This window comes from Engystomops pustulosus, chromosome 7 (genome assembly GCF_040894005.1).
Source record: "Engystomops pustulosus chromosome 7, aEngPut4.maternal, whole genome shotgun sequence".
Classification (NCBI taxonomy): Eukaryota; Metazoa; Chordata; class Amphibia; order Anura; family Leptodactylidae; genus Engystomops; species Engystomops pustulosus.
In genome coordinates, this window is record NC_092417.1 from 83,824,058 (window position 1) to 83,841,094 (window position 17,037).

Here is a 17,037-nt window from a genome sequence, read left to right on the forward strand (position 1 = left end):
TGCCATTATAAAGCATTGCCTCTATCCCTTCATTGTCCCTCTACATTTTTGTAAACTTAAGCAATGAGGTCCTAAAGCTGTATGCAAATGACCTGTGAAATGTCCAATGAGTCATTAGCATATTCAGCTGTCCAGCTTATTCATGAGTGGGGGGTACAGACAGCCCCCAGTGCTTGACTGACAGTCTGTATAATGATGTACTTCCTTGTGCTTGCACCCCTGTGTAGGAAAGATACAACAGCTCCAGGATGCAGCCATGTTATAGCAGAACATGTCAGGTACATGTGTAGCTGATGTCTGTGTCTCTGTGTATTAGGAGGGAGGGCATGTCAGCAGATGCAGCACACACACTAGCAATGCTTTACTATACATTACACACAGACATGAGCAGGAGGAGGAGAGGGGAGGGGTAACAGGAGTGACATCACTGCCTCTGACCATGTGACCAGCCTCATTTACATAATAAAGAGATGATTTTATAATGATTAATGTATGAAATAACTAGATAAAGGCTGGGATGGGATCCTTGTGAGCTGCTCCAACAGGTAGTGGTGACAAGACTAGTGACACAGACCTGATGACAGGTGTCCTTTAAGGACAAAGGTAAGCGCTGTTTTGCAGCTGAAGCCATTAGTAACAAGTAGCCTCCCCCAGATATCCCCTTTAACATTTGCTACAGTGCGCCTGGAAGAAAGGGGATGTGTGGGGGTCTGTGGGATTGGACTGGCACACTACATTTCCACTTGCCAAACACCTTTGTGTTTGTGCTAGGCCTTGGTGTGTGGAAGGTGCATTGAGCTGCACTTGGTGGGACTCCATAAATTATTATGCATCCACACTGGGCAATGTTTATCACCTTTTGTTCTTGTCATGCTGCTCTCTCTCACGCTCCCGGGGATCAACATAGCTGAGATTACTGTAGCGGTATTCATCAGGTGAGGCATCACCCCAAGGAACACTATGATCTCCATCTTGTCCACCTATCAGAAGTCAATATAAGCAAAATACAGATCCATGTATCATTTTATCAAGAAAATATAATAATTAATTTACACTTTCTGAATAGCTTAACCCCTTCGTGACCAAGGGTGATTGGTGTCTGAATGTTCAGGTCAATCGTTGCAATAACTTTGGAACTGCTTTACATACCTTTTACTTTGCTTTTATTATACCATGCAAAGGTTTAACTTGATATATGACTAAAATAATTCTATTTTATATAGAATTAGACAAATAAAAAAATATATATATATTAAAAAAATATGTTTCTTTTGTAATTATTCTAATTTATTTTTTTAATAAGGGGAAAAATTGTATAAAGCTTTACCAAAATATGTTGTAAATATGAACATTCAATCGCCACTTTCCAAGTTCAAAGGCAGATACAAAGGGTGCATGTACAATGTGTCTCCAGCAGCTTGGAGGGGGCTTTTTTTCAAATGTTCATGAACTCTAGCACTTAGAAACACAATTCTAGTGTCCTATTAAAGAGGAGAATCTTTAATGCAATTTTCAAATTGTGTTTTCAGGAGAAACAGAACTGGATCATGTTCTAGTAAGGATTTCAGATCTGTATTTAAAAAAAAAAAAAAAAAAACTACATTTTTTTTCCCACAAATTTAACAGTGGATATCTCCAATTCTGTATTCCTCCTCTTAAATAAGACACCAGAATTGTGTTTTATGGTGCCACAGTGCAGGGGCTATGTCCGTTTGAAGTAGGACACTGTCTAGACATATATATGTGTGCAAATAGGATGTATACAGTCGTATACACCCTTGGGTTAATTCATTATATTGCAAGTAAACACTATAGCAATTTTTGCCAGTGCATCCAAAGAACCTCATAAATACATAATAACACAATGTATTTTGTACAGACTCTAAGTATAAAGTATTATAGTCCAGAGTTGTTCTCAGATATACTATATTCATACACTACTTCTCACTACTGATCCCGTATACAGCATTTGACTGTTAAGGGGTTGCCATTTATGCATGGTAACCACTATAATAAGCTCACAATAATTAGCTCACAACCACTGTTTTGCTCGGTGTATAAAATCCACAAGGAAACCGATATGTAAAAGAAAAGGTCCAGATCAAACACTTGAAAAAGTAATATTATAATACAAAAAACCTTTTTTTTCACATGTTTAAAAAAATAAGAACCTTACTTGTGGTATTAGACCACGGACCCGAAGTATTGGTGCTATTTAGAAACACGTAGGACGATATCTCGCCAATGCAGAGGCTGCATTCCATTTTGGACTTTTTCAAGCGCTAGGTCAGGACCATCACTATAACTATTCTCCATGCATAAATAGGAATAGTTATAGTGTCTAATGTCTATAGCAGGGGTCAGGAACCTTTTTGGCTGAGAGAGCCATCTGTTAGAGCCATAAAATATGCACCCAATATGTCCCCCAGCAGATAGGTAGCCACAGCACATGGCCCCCCAGTAGATAGGTAGCCACAGCACATGCCCCCCAGTAAAAAGGTAGCCCCAGCACATGTCCCCCCAGTAAATAGGTAGCCCCAGCACATGTCCCCCCAGTAAATAGGTAGCCCCAGCACATGTCCCCCTAGTAAATAGGTAGCCCCAGCCCATGTCCCCCCAGTAAATAGGTAGCCCCAGCACATGTCCCCCCCCAGTAAATAGGTAGCCCCAGCACATGTCCCTCCAGTAAATAGGTAGCCCCAGCACATGTTCCCCAGTAAATAGGTAGCCCCAAGCACATGCCCCCCAGTAGATAGGTAGCCTCAGCACATGTCCCCCCAGTAAATAGGTAGCCCCAGCACATGTCCCCCCCCAGTAAATAGGTAGCCCCAGCCCATGTCCCCCCAGTAAATAGGTAGCCCCAGCACATGTCCCCCCCCAGTAAATAGGTAGCCCCAGCACATGTCCCCCCAGTAAATAGGTAGCCCCAGCACATGTCCCCCCAGTAAATAGGTAGCCCCAGCACATGTTCCCCAGTAAATAGGTAGCCCCAAGCACATGCCCCCCAGTAGATAGGTAGCCTCAGCACATGCCCCCCAGTAAACAGGTAGCCCCCCCAGCACATGCCCCCCCAGTAAACAGGTAGCCCCCCAGCACATGCCCCCGAGTAAATAGGTAACCCCAGCTCTTTCCCCCCAGTAGATAGGTAGCCCCAGCACATGTCCCCCAGTAGATAGGTAGCCCCAGCACATGCCCCCAGTAGACAGGTAGCCACATCACAGTGGTAACATACAGGCCTGCATCCAGTGGTCATCGCTGTGTGTGTCTTACATGTACACACTGCAAATCACTATTAAATCAATGATTTGTCCGAGAGTCAGATGCAGCCATTAGAAGAGTCAGATGCAGCCATTAGAAGAGCAACATATGGTTCCCTACCCCTGGTCTATAGTGTCTAATATGAAACATCATTTTAACATTCCCCCTTTTTTTTGTAGGTAAAAAATCATAAAACACTTCCAAATCATATAAAAATAAGCCACTGAAAGGAGTCAGATTCTGGCTTCACTTCTGACGCCTATATCTTAGCACAGATAGCACCATGCTTCTTGTTTGGGGAAATAAGAAAGGTGTTTTGCCATGATATATAACAGCAGAAGTAGATTTTCAAAGCTCAAAACTGCCTGTACAGTAGTCACGGTGCCCTTTGCAGGTCAGTACCTACAATTTTCTTACATTAAATCACTACACAGTGCAAAAAATATAATGCAGTTCTAAACAAATAGGGCATCCTGAGAGATTTCAATAGTGAAGTCTGCAGAATTGTCAATACAAATATTTATGTAGATTGCATGTTTGCGCACAATCTTTTTCTTACCAATGCTCCAGCCGCTGTTACTAAAGCCAGGGTCAGAAATGCTGGATCCAGAGCCAGAGGATGTAAAGCTGGGCTGTAGATATACAATTCACACTCATTTAAGTCATTTGTACCTGCATTTAGAACTGAAAGAATTAAAAAAGGACTTACGTAGCGGCTGTGTGTTGAGCGCGGAGGAAATGGGTGGCAGGAGGACAGTCCATTGCTCAGTGGCTGCAAACTGGCATCAAACACACTACACAACATGGCCAAGGTCTGTACGTCATGTAAATGGCAGTAATGTGCTAGCCTGAGGGTAGAGTGGAGGAGTGATGTAAGGATGAAATACCAGTCTCAACGGTGTGAAATAAACAGTAAAGGCATTAGGAACATACAATGACTCCAGTAGCTGTCGGCCAAAAGGATGACGGGCCCAAGGGGTCTCAGAATCAGGGTCAGACTTAGGGGTGAGACACAAGTCATTAGCAGCAGCAGCCAGGGCCCAAACCTATAAAGAGGAGATACAATTTTATTAGAATAGACCAATGCTACCATTCACAACTAACCAATCTCCAGCAAGTACAACCTTTACAGAAAATCAAGCATGATAAACTAAGGACACTGTGATAATGTTCTTATATTTCTTATCCAAGGCCTCATTCCTTCTAAAAGCAACTTTTAAATTATGCTAAATCAGTCAAAAGAGCGTTACTAAACCCCCTCTGTGCTGCAACTTCACATGTTGTCACAGTGTACAGAAGTACATCGCCAATCCTACTGTGTGAGATTATGTGCAGAGGAAGCAGAGGGGAAGGGTCAGACAGTGTAACAGCATGTGAAGTACAGCACAAAAGGGCTCTGGTAACACCAGAGTCTCTGTAGCTCATTAGCATAATTTTTAAAGTTGATTTTAGAAGGAGGAATGCCATGGATAACAAATATAAGAGGATTACCACAATCAAGGTGCCTGGATCCATGAGTAAGTGCCTCTGGTTTTTCAAAGCTTGATTTTGACGGTAGATTTCCTACTTAAGAACAACTGACTTGCAGACGACCCCTAGTTACAAACGGCCCTCTGGGTGTTGGTAATCTGCTTTACTTTTATAATCAGCTGTAACAGTTATCACAGGTGTCTGTAATGAAGCTTTATTGTTAATCCTGGTTCTTATGACAACCCAACATTTTTAAAATCTAATCGTCACAGAGACCAAAAAAATTTTGACTGGGGTTACAAGTATTCAGTTCCGACTTACAGTACATACAAATTCAACTTACGAACAAACCTACAGAACCTAACCTGTACGTAACCTGGGGACCGCCTGTATATAGAAGGGTTCTTGAAGGGAATGTAGTATACTCTGCAGGCAGCATTATACAGACCTGGGGGATATGAGCAGATCCATATATAGTTTTACGGGAAATGATTCATTAATTTATCTACTAATTTATCTGCTCTCTATAAAAATGCCATGCACCCTTCCTTTTGTGGTTGCGCATACAGACATGGCTGTCAATTACTAACATTAGTACCTCATTCTCAACCTAAAACTGAGAGACATATACTGAATAGATGAAAATATATACTATATACACATAATTTACAAATTGAAAAAAAAAATATGACCAAAATAAATCATTTAAATATGGGGTCTTTTAGAGGGTGGCTATGATGACTGGGTGTCATGATGACGACTAAATCTGTGCAGATACAAGGTGTACCTGGTGCACGCCAGGTAATATCATGTCCTCTGTTTGGTCGCATTAGCTTTCACTTAGTCTGTATTATTTATATGTGTTTATCACTGTTTGTGATTTAGCTTCTGTGACCCCTGTTATTACCACAGGATACTTGTCAGTTACATAAGGGCTCTACACCATTATTATTTGATAGCTACTTCTGTCTAGTACTGTTTACCATATTTTTGGGTCTCTTATACTGTATATTTAGTTCATGTATCTTAGGACGTATTACCTGGCATGCTTTCTTATATCCATTCTGAGATGCTTCTCAGTCTATTTTATACATTTTTATTGTTGTTCACTAATAAAGATTTTCACCTTTATGTTGTTGCATTGAAGCCTTGTCTTTTCCTCTTGTTTTCTCTTGTTTGGTATTTTGTTGTTCATTATTAAGAGGCCTTCTGCTGGCTACATTGGCCGATATTACTGTCACTAGATTCTACTGCTGTTACACTGTGCTTTTTTTGTTTTTTTTGCATGTCAAGGTGTAGATAAGCAGTGACATCATCAATTGTATGACATTTGACCAAAGTGTCATTCTGTCTGTAAAGTAAATGAGCTGACTGCTACATACAAAACAAAAACCTATAAAATGAGCAAGTGTCAGTCATTATTAAGCCTAGTGACCAGAGTGCTTGATATGGATACATTAAAAATATATATTTATAAAAAATAATTGTTTTTGTCTGTTACACATTTACTAAAACATAGCAGAAGCTCAGTTCTGATAGTGTTCAGGGATAGTGCTTCAAATATTTCTGCACAGTAGTTTTTTTTTTCTCATGCCCTCATTAGTTTTGCTACCCATGATGCTATTTAGGCTTTCTGTTTTCAGGTTGGCGGTGCTAGGTTGTCTGCTCCTGCTCAGAACCAACCCACCAGACCGTAAAGAACGTATCATTTTGGATGTCAAACTAAAGGGACGTCGCTTACTTGAGAACAGTGGAGGCTAAAGAACAAATTCCAACTGCACTGCATTCAGTGAAATGACATAATGAATGGATGGATGTAATTGGAGTTGGTGGAGGCATATAAAGATCTCAGGGCACTTACCTGCACCAGATCCCTGCGACCCACACTGAGGGCAGAGGCAGCATTTTTCTGACACATCTCCTGGAGATCACCACGGTTTAATCTATCCAATAGAGAAAGAAAATACAGCAATGAAAATCCAGCAAATGAGGCAATGAAGATTATAATGAAATCCTATTAAGCAAAGGTTTCTTGCAAATTGTAATCTTTAACCCCTTAGCGTTGCAGCCTTTTTTTGTTCATTTTTTGCTCATTTTTTGCTCTCCACCTTCAAAAATCTTTAACTTTTTCATTTTTCTGTGTACAGAGCTGTGTGAGTACTTCTTATTTTTGTTATTTATTACTCCAGGCCACAAACTGGGAAGCTGGAAAAAAAATTCAAAATGTGGTCAAATTTGCAAAAAACATTCTTGTGGGCTCAGTTTTTACAACTTTCACTTTACACTCCAGATGATACGTCTACTTTATTCTTTGGTTTGGTATGATCACGGTGATACCAAATTTATAGTTTTTATTGTGTTCGTTTTCATTTTTGAAAATGTAGTAATGTGTACGAAAACAAAATCTTTTGTTTTGTCATCTTCTGACGCTAATAATTTTTTCATACTTTGGTCTACGGAGAGTTGTAAGACGTAATTTTTTGCTAGATGAGCTGACTTTATATTGCTACCAATTTGAAGACTGTGCGATCTTTTGATTTTTTTAATTACATTTTTTAAGTGATGTAAAATGGCATAAAAGTGGCCTTTCGGAGATTTGGGTATTATTTTTCATTATGGCAGTCACTGCCAGGAGTAACAGTTTTATGTACTTTGATAGATCGGACATTTTAGGGTTGTAGCGATGCCAAGCATTTTTGTGATTTTTAATGTTTATTTAGTTTTATATCAGTTCTAGGAAAAGGGGTGGGGCGATTTGAATTTTTAGTTAACTTTTTATTTATTTTTCTATTTTTTAGACATTTTTACACATTATTCATTACAATGTGCCACTAGCACATTGTAACAAATCTGCAGAAAAGATACAGCCTGGGGTCTTATAAAGACCCCAGGCTGTCATGTCAACTGACCGCCACTCCCCAATGACGTCACGGGGGAGACTATCTCAAACAAGATGGCGGCAAACATCAGTGCTAGCACCAATGATGGGTATTAGCAGTTAGAGATTACTGCAATATATAGCAAACCCCACGTCTGTATGACGAGAGCTCACCCAGTGAGCCCTCTTCATACAGCATTAGCAGCTCTAAAAGGTTTTAAAAAATTTCCTTTGTGGAAAACATCTAACTTTTTGCTACAATATACTAATGCAGGCAAATTACCGTATATACTCGTGTATTTGCCGAGTTTTTCAGCACAAAAAATGTGCTGAAAAAGGTCCCCTCGGCTTATACACGAGTCAGTGAGTCAGTAAAAATTACGTAAAAAAAAAATAAACTTATATACTCACCCTCTGGTGGCCCCGATGCGCTGCGCCCGTCTTCTTTCTTCTGCTGGGCGCCACCATTGTTTTTCCCCCGGACGGCGCCTAGCATGACGTCAGCAGCGGCGTGTCATACTATGCGCCGGCCGGGAGAGAGCAATGGCGGCGCCCAGCAGAAGAAAGAAGACGGGCACAGAAGCCTGAAGACGAGCTGCGCGGACATCAGGGGAGCAGCGCTGCACATCGGGGCCACCGGAGGGTGAGTATATAAGTTTATTATTTTTTTAATGCTGGGGTGGCTGTATACTACCTGGGGGCAGGCTGACTGTATACTACCTGGGGGCAGGCTGGCTGTATACTACCTGGGGGCAGGCTGGCTGTATACTACCTGGGGGCAAGCTGGGCTGGCTGTATACTACTGGGGGCAAGCTGGGCTGGCTGTATACTACTGGGGGCAAGCTGGGCTGGCTGTATACTACTGGGGGCAAGCTGGGCTGGCTGTATACTACTGGGGGCAAGCTGGGCTGGCTGTATACTACTGGGGGCAAGCTGGGCTGGCTGTATACTACTGGGGGCAAGCTGGGCTGGCTGTATACTACTGGGGGCAAGCTGGGCTGGCTGTATACTACTGGGGGCAAGCTGGGCTGGCTGTATACTACTGGGGGCAAGCTGGGCTGGCTGTATACTACTGGGGGCAAGCTGGGCTGGCTTTATACTACTGGGGGCAAGCTGGGTCTGGCTGTATACTACTGGGGGCAAGCTGGGTCTGGCTGTATACTACTGGGGGCAAGCTGGGTCTGGCTGTATACTACTGGGGGCAAGCTGGGCTGGCTGTATACTACTGGGGGCAAGCTGGGCTGGCTGTATACTACTGAGGGGAAGCTGGGCATCAGTCTGATACGCCGGCTGTTCAAATGACAGAGTGTGATTTAGAAAGATGTATTATGTCAGGACATGATCTTTACATGAATGTTTACATTCACTGACAGAAAGCAGGTATCTGTAAGATCCAAACAAACACAGTGCTTACATGTACATTTCACCCAGAGCCTTGTGCACAGACAGTAAACAAGAGATGTCCTGGATGATGACTTTTCCGGCTGCTTTGATTGGACGAGAGCTGGAGTCGCTGCTTTCCCTTTTGCTTTTCCACCTACGTGATTTCTAGAGGATACACAAGTCGTCTTATTATTATACAGGTTTCTTTAATGTTCAGAATTTTTTCCTGGTTATCAAGTGCAGAACACAGGAGGGGCAAGGGACCAAAGGTCTTATAGGTAGGTGGGGAAATGACAGATTACTCTGCTGCCCTCTGAAGAATGAGGCTTCACAATACTCCTGGAAATACTAACAAATAAGTTCATCTTGTGGCCCACGAATACTATCTGCAACCATTCAATTAAATGCTGGTGATAAGTCTGCGAACAAACACTGAGTAAATTCAATACATAAATTCTCACACGACAGTGATGAGACTATTTCAGTGTTATACACTAGCTTCAAAGGTGAAAATGATTTCTTTGGCAATCAAATTGTATGTCATAAATGGCATTGTAATCGGGGGTGCAAAATATATACTTATTCTCATGGTAAACTACTGTAAAATGACCATACGTGGCATTGCTTACAATAGATCCAGGCAGTCCCAGGGTTACGGACAAGGCAGGTTATGTAAGCTTGTTCTTAAGTTAAAACTATAAAACTCCAGCCCAAGTATTTTTTCAACCCTGTGTAATAGGATTTTCATAATATTGCGCCGTCATTCGAAGGAGGATTCACAATAAATCTTTATCACTGACACCTCTGATAACTCTTACAGCTGTTCATTGAAGCCTGGGGCAATAGATAATGAAATTACCATCATCCAGAGAGCTTGACCAGAGGGCACAGTGGCCACAGAGGTCCATTTATAACTAGCGGTTGTCTGTAAGTTAGGTGTTAAGCCTAGGGATTGTCTGTAAATCAGGTGTTAAGCCTGGGACTGCCTGTAATTTATACCCCTAAGAAAAGGCGTTTGATGGACTCCATCTTACAGTATGCTGATCCACTGAACCACTCACAATTGCCCATATGTTGGTCACCACAAGCCAGAGGACAGCAGAGCTAGACATTTGAACTGGACAAAAAAACAAGCCCAATATAGTGTTACAACAGCAGGATAAACCAATGTTCAGCGCAAAGGAAGTCTAGCAGCAGTTGTGAGCATACAAAGATACAGACAGTGTTAGGTAGAAGCCCTGGAGATCTGTGTAACCATATATTCGTGTGTATTGTCAGAAACAACAGGACTGGAAACTGGATTTATATTTCAAGATTGTAGTTGGACTTTGTGCACTCCTGTGAGAAATCTCTTCACTAAACACTTCCAAGCCCACTCCTAGGGTGCACTCCTGCTCTAAGTCCAGCCGTAATCTGAGAATATAAATGCATTTTTACAGTCCTGCGGTTACTAACACCACATATATAGTTCTGATTACACAGATCTCCCGGGCTGCTACCTAGCCCTGTCTACCATTATGTATAGAAAAAAGAACTGCCAGCAGACTCCTGGATAAGCAAAAACAGGTAAAAAATGGGCACTTACCTCAATAACATAAGGGGAGAAAATAAAATTCACACTTTACATAAAAAGCTAACCCATCACAATGGTGACAAATCGTAGACCCAATTAATGTATGGAATTTATTTTAGGATCCACAAACAATGTGCCAATTACCCTTTATGGTGCGTGTTTGATAAATTGAGCCCAACAAAACACCAAGAATCACCAAGTGATTGTAAGGCAGAGCCAGTCAGACACTTTACACACATGAAGAGGGAAAATAAGATGTGTACATATATACGTGTGTATATATAATCATCATGAAGAAATACCAAAAGAAAAGGCAAGAGCGATAAAGAGAATTGAAAAAAATAAAGGAGGGGGAGAGAGAAAAGGTGGAAATGAAGGAAGATGAAAAACGGAGAACAAAGAATGTGAGAAAGAAAAAGGGTTAAACACAAGCAGATAGCAGGGGAGAGAAAAAGAGAATAGGGGTGACAAAAAAAGGGAGAAAAAAGGTAGAGAGAGCAGGAAGGTAAAAGGAAGGAGAAAGAAAGATGCAACAAAGAGAGTATAGGGGAAAAAGACACAAGTGGAACTGAAATAAAAGGGGAATTAAAAAAATTAGAAAATAGCAAAAAGTAAGGAAAAAAAAATAGAAGGGAGAAGGGGAAAAAGAGACACTGGTATTTAAAAAAAGCCATGAGAGTGGACAGGGAAAAGAAATTTAGCACAGAGTATAAGGCTCCATAGCACACAGCAGAGGGGACACTGGAAGCACAAACCTCAAGCCTTTACAAGCAACATTATACAAGCATTCTCCACATTTATTTACAGATTGTGCAGGTTAAAACTTTACCAAGAGACCTCGAGAAGAAAGAAAAACCTAGCACTGAGAAAATAATTAGCAAAATGAATGGACTTCAAATACTCCTCATCTCCCTCAACTGTAGATCAGGTTGTATCTATGCCCAATGCTGCACAACTCTGCAAAAAGCATGTCTACCTAGTTTTGTAGCGATCTTGCCTTTGCAGTTACACACGGAGCTACAGAATACGCGAGAACCACCAGCGAGCTGCTGATATAAAGTAGTATTCTGTGAGATGTAGTACTTCTGCGCCAGACTTACTACATCTGTTGGGAATGAGTAAGGGTGCGCCTTTGACCTGCATTCGACCAGCAGGGTGCAGACACTGCTACAGCATTTCTGTTCAACATTTAGGGCATTTAGGGCATTCAACATTTAGAATCAAGATTTTTCGTTATTCTCGGGGTCGCTGTCAGACAACAGAAGTGAGCGGACAGGAGCTGTGGTTACTTAGCGGAGGGCACTGTACCGGGAAGTCGTTAATCACTTGGATGGACCAGCGCCGGCGAGCAGACAAGGGGGGCGTCTGCATATTACAAGAGGGGGAGAGGATGTAAAGAAAGAAGGAGAAAGAGCAGAAAAGTGGGGAAAAAAAAGAAAAGAAAAGAAAAACAAAACAAAAAAAAAATCATCAAGAAAATAGGAAGAAATTGTCTGAATGGCCACTGATTTGCCAATTGTGGCAAAAAAAGAAAATCAAATGAAATGGCCAACTTATTTGACAAGTAAATATGATTTTCATAAATTGCTAATTTCTTTGTTCTTTTTCAGAACGGCTGCTTTTATTTTTATTATCTTTCTGGCTTTCCCCACTAACCAAATCTTGTTATCTAACCTTTAAAGGGGTTTACCCATAAAAGAAAGTTCTAAACATTTTTAATCCTCTAGTGATGTTTACACAATAAAGATCAATTTTAACCCCTTACTTTACAATTTTACTCAGTTTTATTTCTGTTTTAGCTCATATAACTCAGTAATGGTCAGTGTAAAATTCCAGAGTGTGGGTGGGGAATCTCTAAGCAGACACATTCTGATCCATCTAGTGCTGTGTGCTGACAATATGGTTATATTATCAGGGTACAGGGTTAATCTACACTTTTATTTAGCTTCTGAACAGTGTTCTAGCACCTGACACAAAAAGAGAAATGATGAGATCCATGAGATAGATATAAAACACAATGACACTCAACTCTGCTAACTCACCTGTAACACACAGAGAGTCAGCTCTACTATATCCCTCCCTCCCGGTTAAAGACCTTATCTGTTGCTAGTAGAGTAAGTTTCTGCACACTGCTTGCTGGCAGGAAGTGCCTGTATCTGAGCTGATCTTGTAATGCAGGGGGGAGGGGCAGGAGACAGAGAGTACTCCAGTGTGCTGACAAGAGAAGCTATTCATGAGAAGAATAGGACCATAGTCAGAAGATTTACGGTTGTATCCCGGGGCTTACAATATTTTAAACACCAGAACCGGTAGAGACCGGTTGGAATTATATCTGTGAAATGCTGTATTTTTGTTAATAACAGTGAATTAGAGAATTTGTTATTTTGTTATCCTGAGTATATTTAAGAATCTTGTCTTCATAGGAATACCCCTCTAAGGCTTTTCACATCTCTGGTGGTAGGTGGTAAATGCAGCGATTCTGATATTTAGTAATTAGCATGTAACTTTTTTTTTTTTTTACACAAATAATCGTCATTGTGGAGAATAATTATTGGCACGGGGTCACAATACACTTTTTAGAGACCCAAAATATCAGCAAGAGGGTGAGGAGTGATGTGGGTGAGATATGCAGCCAGCCATGCACCATTCACAGACAGTAAGCATGCTGCAGTAGTTACAGCTCAGTGGCTGAGTGTGTGGGTAGAGATGACTTTGCACCCTGCTTGAAGGTTATTTAATTGTAAAGAGGGGTTATGCGGGTGAAAGTTTTTATCATCATCACCACAAGGTACTTTGATCTCTAGTCAGGAATGCTATACAGATAAGACAAGCAGCTCATACCCTTTCCTTGTAATAAAAAGAGCTGATGGACACTTGCTCCTTCTCACTACGCGTCGGACTTCCACTGTAAAGACGGAGGTTACCTTGAGGCTCTGTGCGAATTTTCATGGGTGCAATTACCCCACTGTGATAAGCAGACAGAGCAGAGAGCGATCTGAAAAGAGGGCAAGGGTGACACATTAGAAGAAGAACTAAGACTTGTATATACATACAGTATGAGTAGACTGGCAGAAGGAGGGGGATCCTGTGGACATGACTATGGGCACATGGTATAGTAGGACAGATCACTTAAAGAGAACCCATCAGGCATAATAACCCCCTAAACAAAATATATTTTCATCAACTGCCATTAGAGAGCATTGCCTCTATGCTCTATTCATTGTCCCTCTACATGCCTGTAAACTTAGGCAATGAGGTTCTAAAGCTGTATGCAAATGACCTGTGGGATGTCCAATGAGTCATTAGCATATTCAAGATGTCCGGCTTATTCATGAGTGGGAGGCACAGCCACACCCCCAGTGCTTGACTGACAGCTTGTATAATGATGTGAGGCTGTATAATGATGCACTTCCTGGTGATGGCGCCCACGCCCCCTGCAGCCTGTGTGTATATAGGAGAGATACAACAGCTCCAGGCAGCCATGTTATAGCAGAACATGTCAGATACTTGTGTAGCTAATGTCTGTGTCTCACACATGTGTATTAGGAGGATGCAGCATGTCAGCAGATGCAGCACAGACACTAACTATGCTTTACTATACATTACACACAGACATGAGCAGGGGGAGGAGAGGGGAGGGGGAACAGGGGTGACATCACTGTCTCTGCCCATGTGACCAGCCTCATTTACATAATAAAGAAAATATGATTTTATAATGATTAATGTATGGAGGATGATTCGTGTATTAGGAGGATGCAGCATGTCAGCAGATGCAGCACAGACACTAACTATGCTTTACTATACATTACACACAGACATGAGCAAGGGGAGGAGAGGGGAGGGGGAACAGGGGTGACATCACTGCCTCTGACCATGTGACCAGCCTCATTTACATGATAAAGAATAGATGATTTTATAATGATTCATGTATGAATTGACTAGATAAAGGCTGGGATGGGATCCTTGTGAGCTGCTTCAACGGGTAGAGGTGACAGAAACAGTGACAAAGACCTGATGAAAGGTGTCCTTTAATCAATTTATTGGATTATTTCACAATTTATCAATGAGTAATGACTGCTGACATGATGTCTGTATGAAGTAGAGTCCACTTCATGTTATTAGAAGCCTGTCACCATGAAAATGCTGTGTAATTTGTAAGCAGGATGTTGTAGACCAGGAGTTGCTAAGCAGACTGCAGACAAGTTTTGTGATAAAGGTTTCTGTATAATTTGTCATTCATTCATTTATAGCCCTGCTCTTTCTATGTAGAAAGTGAGGAAGGCGGTCCAATTAGAGTAAGGAGTCAATGATAAGACTGACTCCTAACTTCCCAACATAGAATTCTGCGATATAAATGGATATGTTATACCGAATCTTTTCTCACTAAACTATACATCGCGCTTCTCAGCATCCTTTTGCTCCCTGCCATCAGAAGCAATAAAAAAAAAAACACCATACCATGCAATACACATTTTTGAGGTCACCACTGTCTAAAAAAAAAAGTGTATAAAAATAAATATGCTAATGGTAAGTTTGAACACTGCCTATACATAGAATTCCCTAGTCTGATAATCACATTGCTTTCCTAATGATTTCCCACCGTTATCATTCTGAAGGCAAAGTCCCAAAAATGTGCAATTGTAAAATGTTAATTGTAACTGGTGTGACATATGAACTGACATATGCAAGAGTTTCTGGATTTTTGGGGGGGTCAAGGTTAAACTGTCAATAAATCAATAAAAAACGACAATTTCCTTGTCATCACATTGTAGTATTAAACATTGCCCTGCTTCAATCTAAAACACTGACCTTTATCACTCAGGATTACACTACCTTACTCTAGTGCCACCATGTGGTCATAACAAGTTCTACGCTTACAATTGTCAAGAACTTCTTTGAGAATGCAAACGGCAGAAGTTTCCTAAAAGACATTTTAAGGACAAGACACAATTATTCTGGTGACTGACCTTGGAGTAGGCTCTGTGGGGGAGATAGCTCTATGCATAGTCATGGGCCTGGTGAAGTAAACCAGGTAACCTAGAGAGAAAGCATAGGTACAGGATTAATCCCACATCTCCTGCATCTCTTAATCCATGTAATGTTTTACATGAGCAAGTTACACTTACCTGCCCCACAGAAACGAGCACCAGAGGTTCGTGGAAATGGGATGTTGGCATCTTGGTAAGACCCATAGGCATTGGTTACCCGGGCAAATGTGGGTAGTGGAGGAGTAACAGGGCTCTGAAGGTTGTAGGGGTTGCTAGATGGACTGGATTCCTGGTTCTAGAAGAAAAGTTGACATTTTGGGTACAAAAATAAAGTAACATGTAAGCTTTATAAACAAAGATTATTATTACTAACTTAAAGGAAACCTACCACCACAAATCTACCTATAAAGGTAGATCGGGTGGTAGGTGAATCAATGGGACGTGAGGATAGCCCTTTTAAGGGCTAATCCTCACGTCCCCGCACTTTTTTGTAAACTTTTATTACCCTAATATGTTAATTTTGTTATGCGGCTACTTGGGCGTGGAGTAGCCGCATCTGAGGTTACACGAGGCGGCTACTCCACGCCCCGGTAGCCACTTTACCCCTCCTACTCACCATGTTAGGCGCGCAGCTGCTCGTAGCTGCGCGCCCTCGTCCGACGATCCTGCCGTCTGCGCATGCGCAGAACAGCAGGCCCGCGCCTGTGCAGCCCCGGCTTCGGAGCAGTGACCGCGCAGGCGCGGGCCTGCTGTTCTGCGCATGCGCAGACGGCAGGATCGTCGGACGAGGGCGCGCAGCTACGAGCAGCTGCGCGCCTAACATGGTGAGTAGGAGGGGTAAAGTGGCTACCGGGGCGTGGAGTAGCCGCCTCGTGTAACCTCAGATGCGGCTACTCCACGCCCAAGTAGCCGCATAACAAAATTAACATATTAGGGTAATAAAAGTTTACAAAAAAGTGCGGGGACGTGAGGATTAGCCCTTAAAAGGGCTATCCTCACGTCCCATTGATTCACCTACCACCCGATCTACCTTTATAGGAAGATTTGTGGTGGTAGGTGCCCTTTAAAAAACTGTCCTCCTTTTGCCCCTTCCTATCTATCGGTTTTAAGCCGAGTATATAAATCCCCTCTCTCTCCTGTACACACAATGGCATCTGATAGATATGAAGCTGATAAGATTTCTAATGACTTAAAGAGGACCTGTCATCTATAAAAAAGACACTAGGAGCTGCTTACTAAAGCTGCTCCTAGCGCTTGGCCATTTTTATCAGTGATAAACAGCTAGCTTTACCGGAACCCTCCGTTAAAGCTAGCAGACACTGCCCGTTAGGACAATAGAAATGCCGGACTGATGAGGGGGCGGTCCGAGGCGCTACTTCTCCCCCAGAGAGCCCCTCCCACTCCAAAGGCCGGCGGTGACTGCCGAGGTTCATGCGGTAGTCAACTCCTTCTAGCCCTGCCCCCTCATGAATACATCGGACCACTTT

General features: G+C 42.0%; 1 protein-coding gene across 3 annotated transcripts in view; it reads right to left on the reverse strand.

The window, feature by feature from the left end:
* Positions 1-17,037, reverse strand: part of WDR59 (WD repeat domain 59) — a 51,020-nt gene that overhangs the window by 3,524 nt on the left and 30,459 nt on the right. For 2 of the 3 annotated variants that reach the window (XM_072117131.1, XM_072117130.1), the window contains exons 16-25: positions 15,689-15,845; positions 15,530-15,599; positions 13,404-13,557; positions 11,871-11,927; positions 9,021-9,154; positions 6,590-6,671; positions 4,192-4,304; positions 3,968-4,106; positions 3,818-3,890; positions 857-980 (exon numbers count right to left, since the gene is read on the reverse strand). In XM_072117131.1, coding sequence (XP_071973232.1) covers positions 857-980; positions 3,818-3,890; positions 3,968-4,106; positions 4,192-4,304; positions 6,590-6,671; positions 9,021-9,154; positions 11,871-11,927; positions 13,404-13,557; positions 15,530-15,599; positions 15,689-15,845 — 1,103 coding nt within the window. The remainder of the gene's footprint in view (positions 1-856; positions 981-3,817; positions 3,891-3,967; positions 4,107-4,191; positions 4,305-6,589; positions 6,672-9,020; positions 9,155-11,870; positions 11,928-13,403; positions 13,558-15,529; positions 15,600-15,688; positions 15,846-17,037) is intronic. The other variant, XM_072117132.1, reaches the window with a different exon arrangement.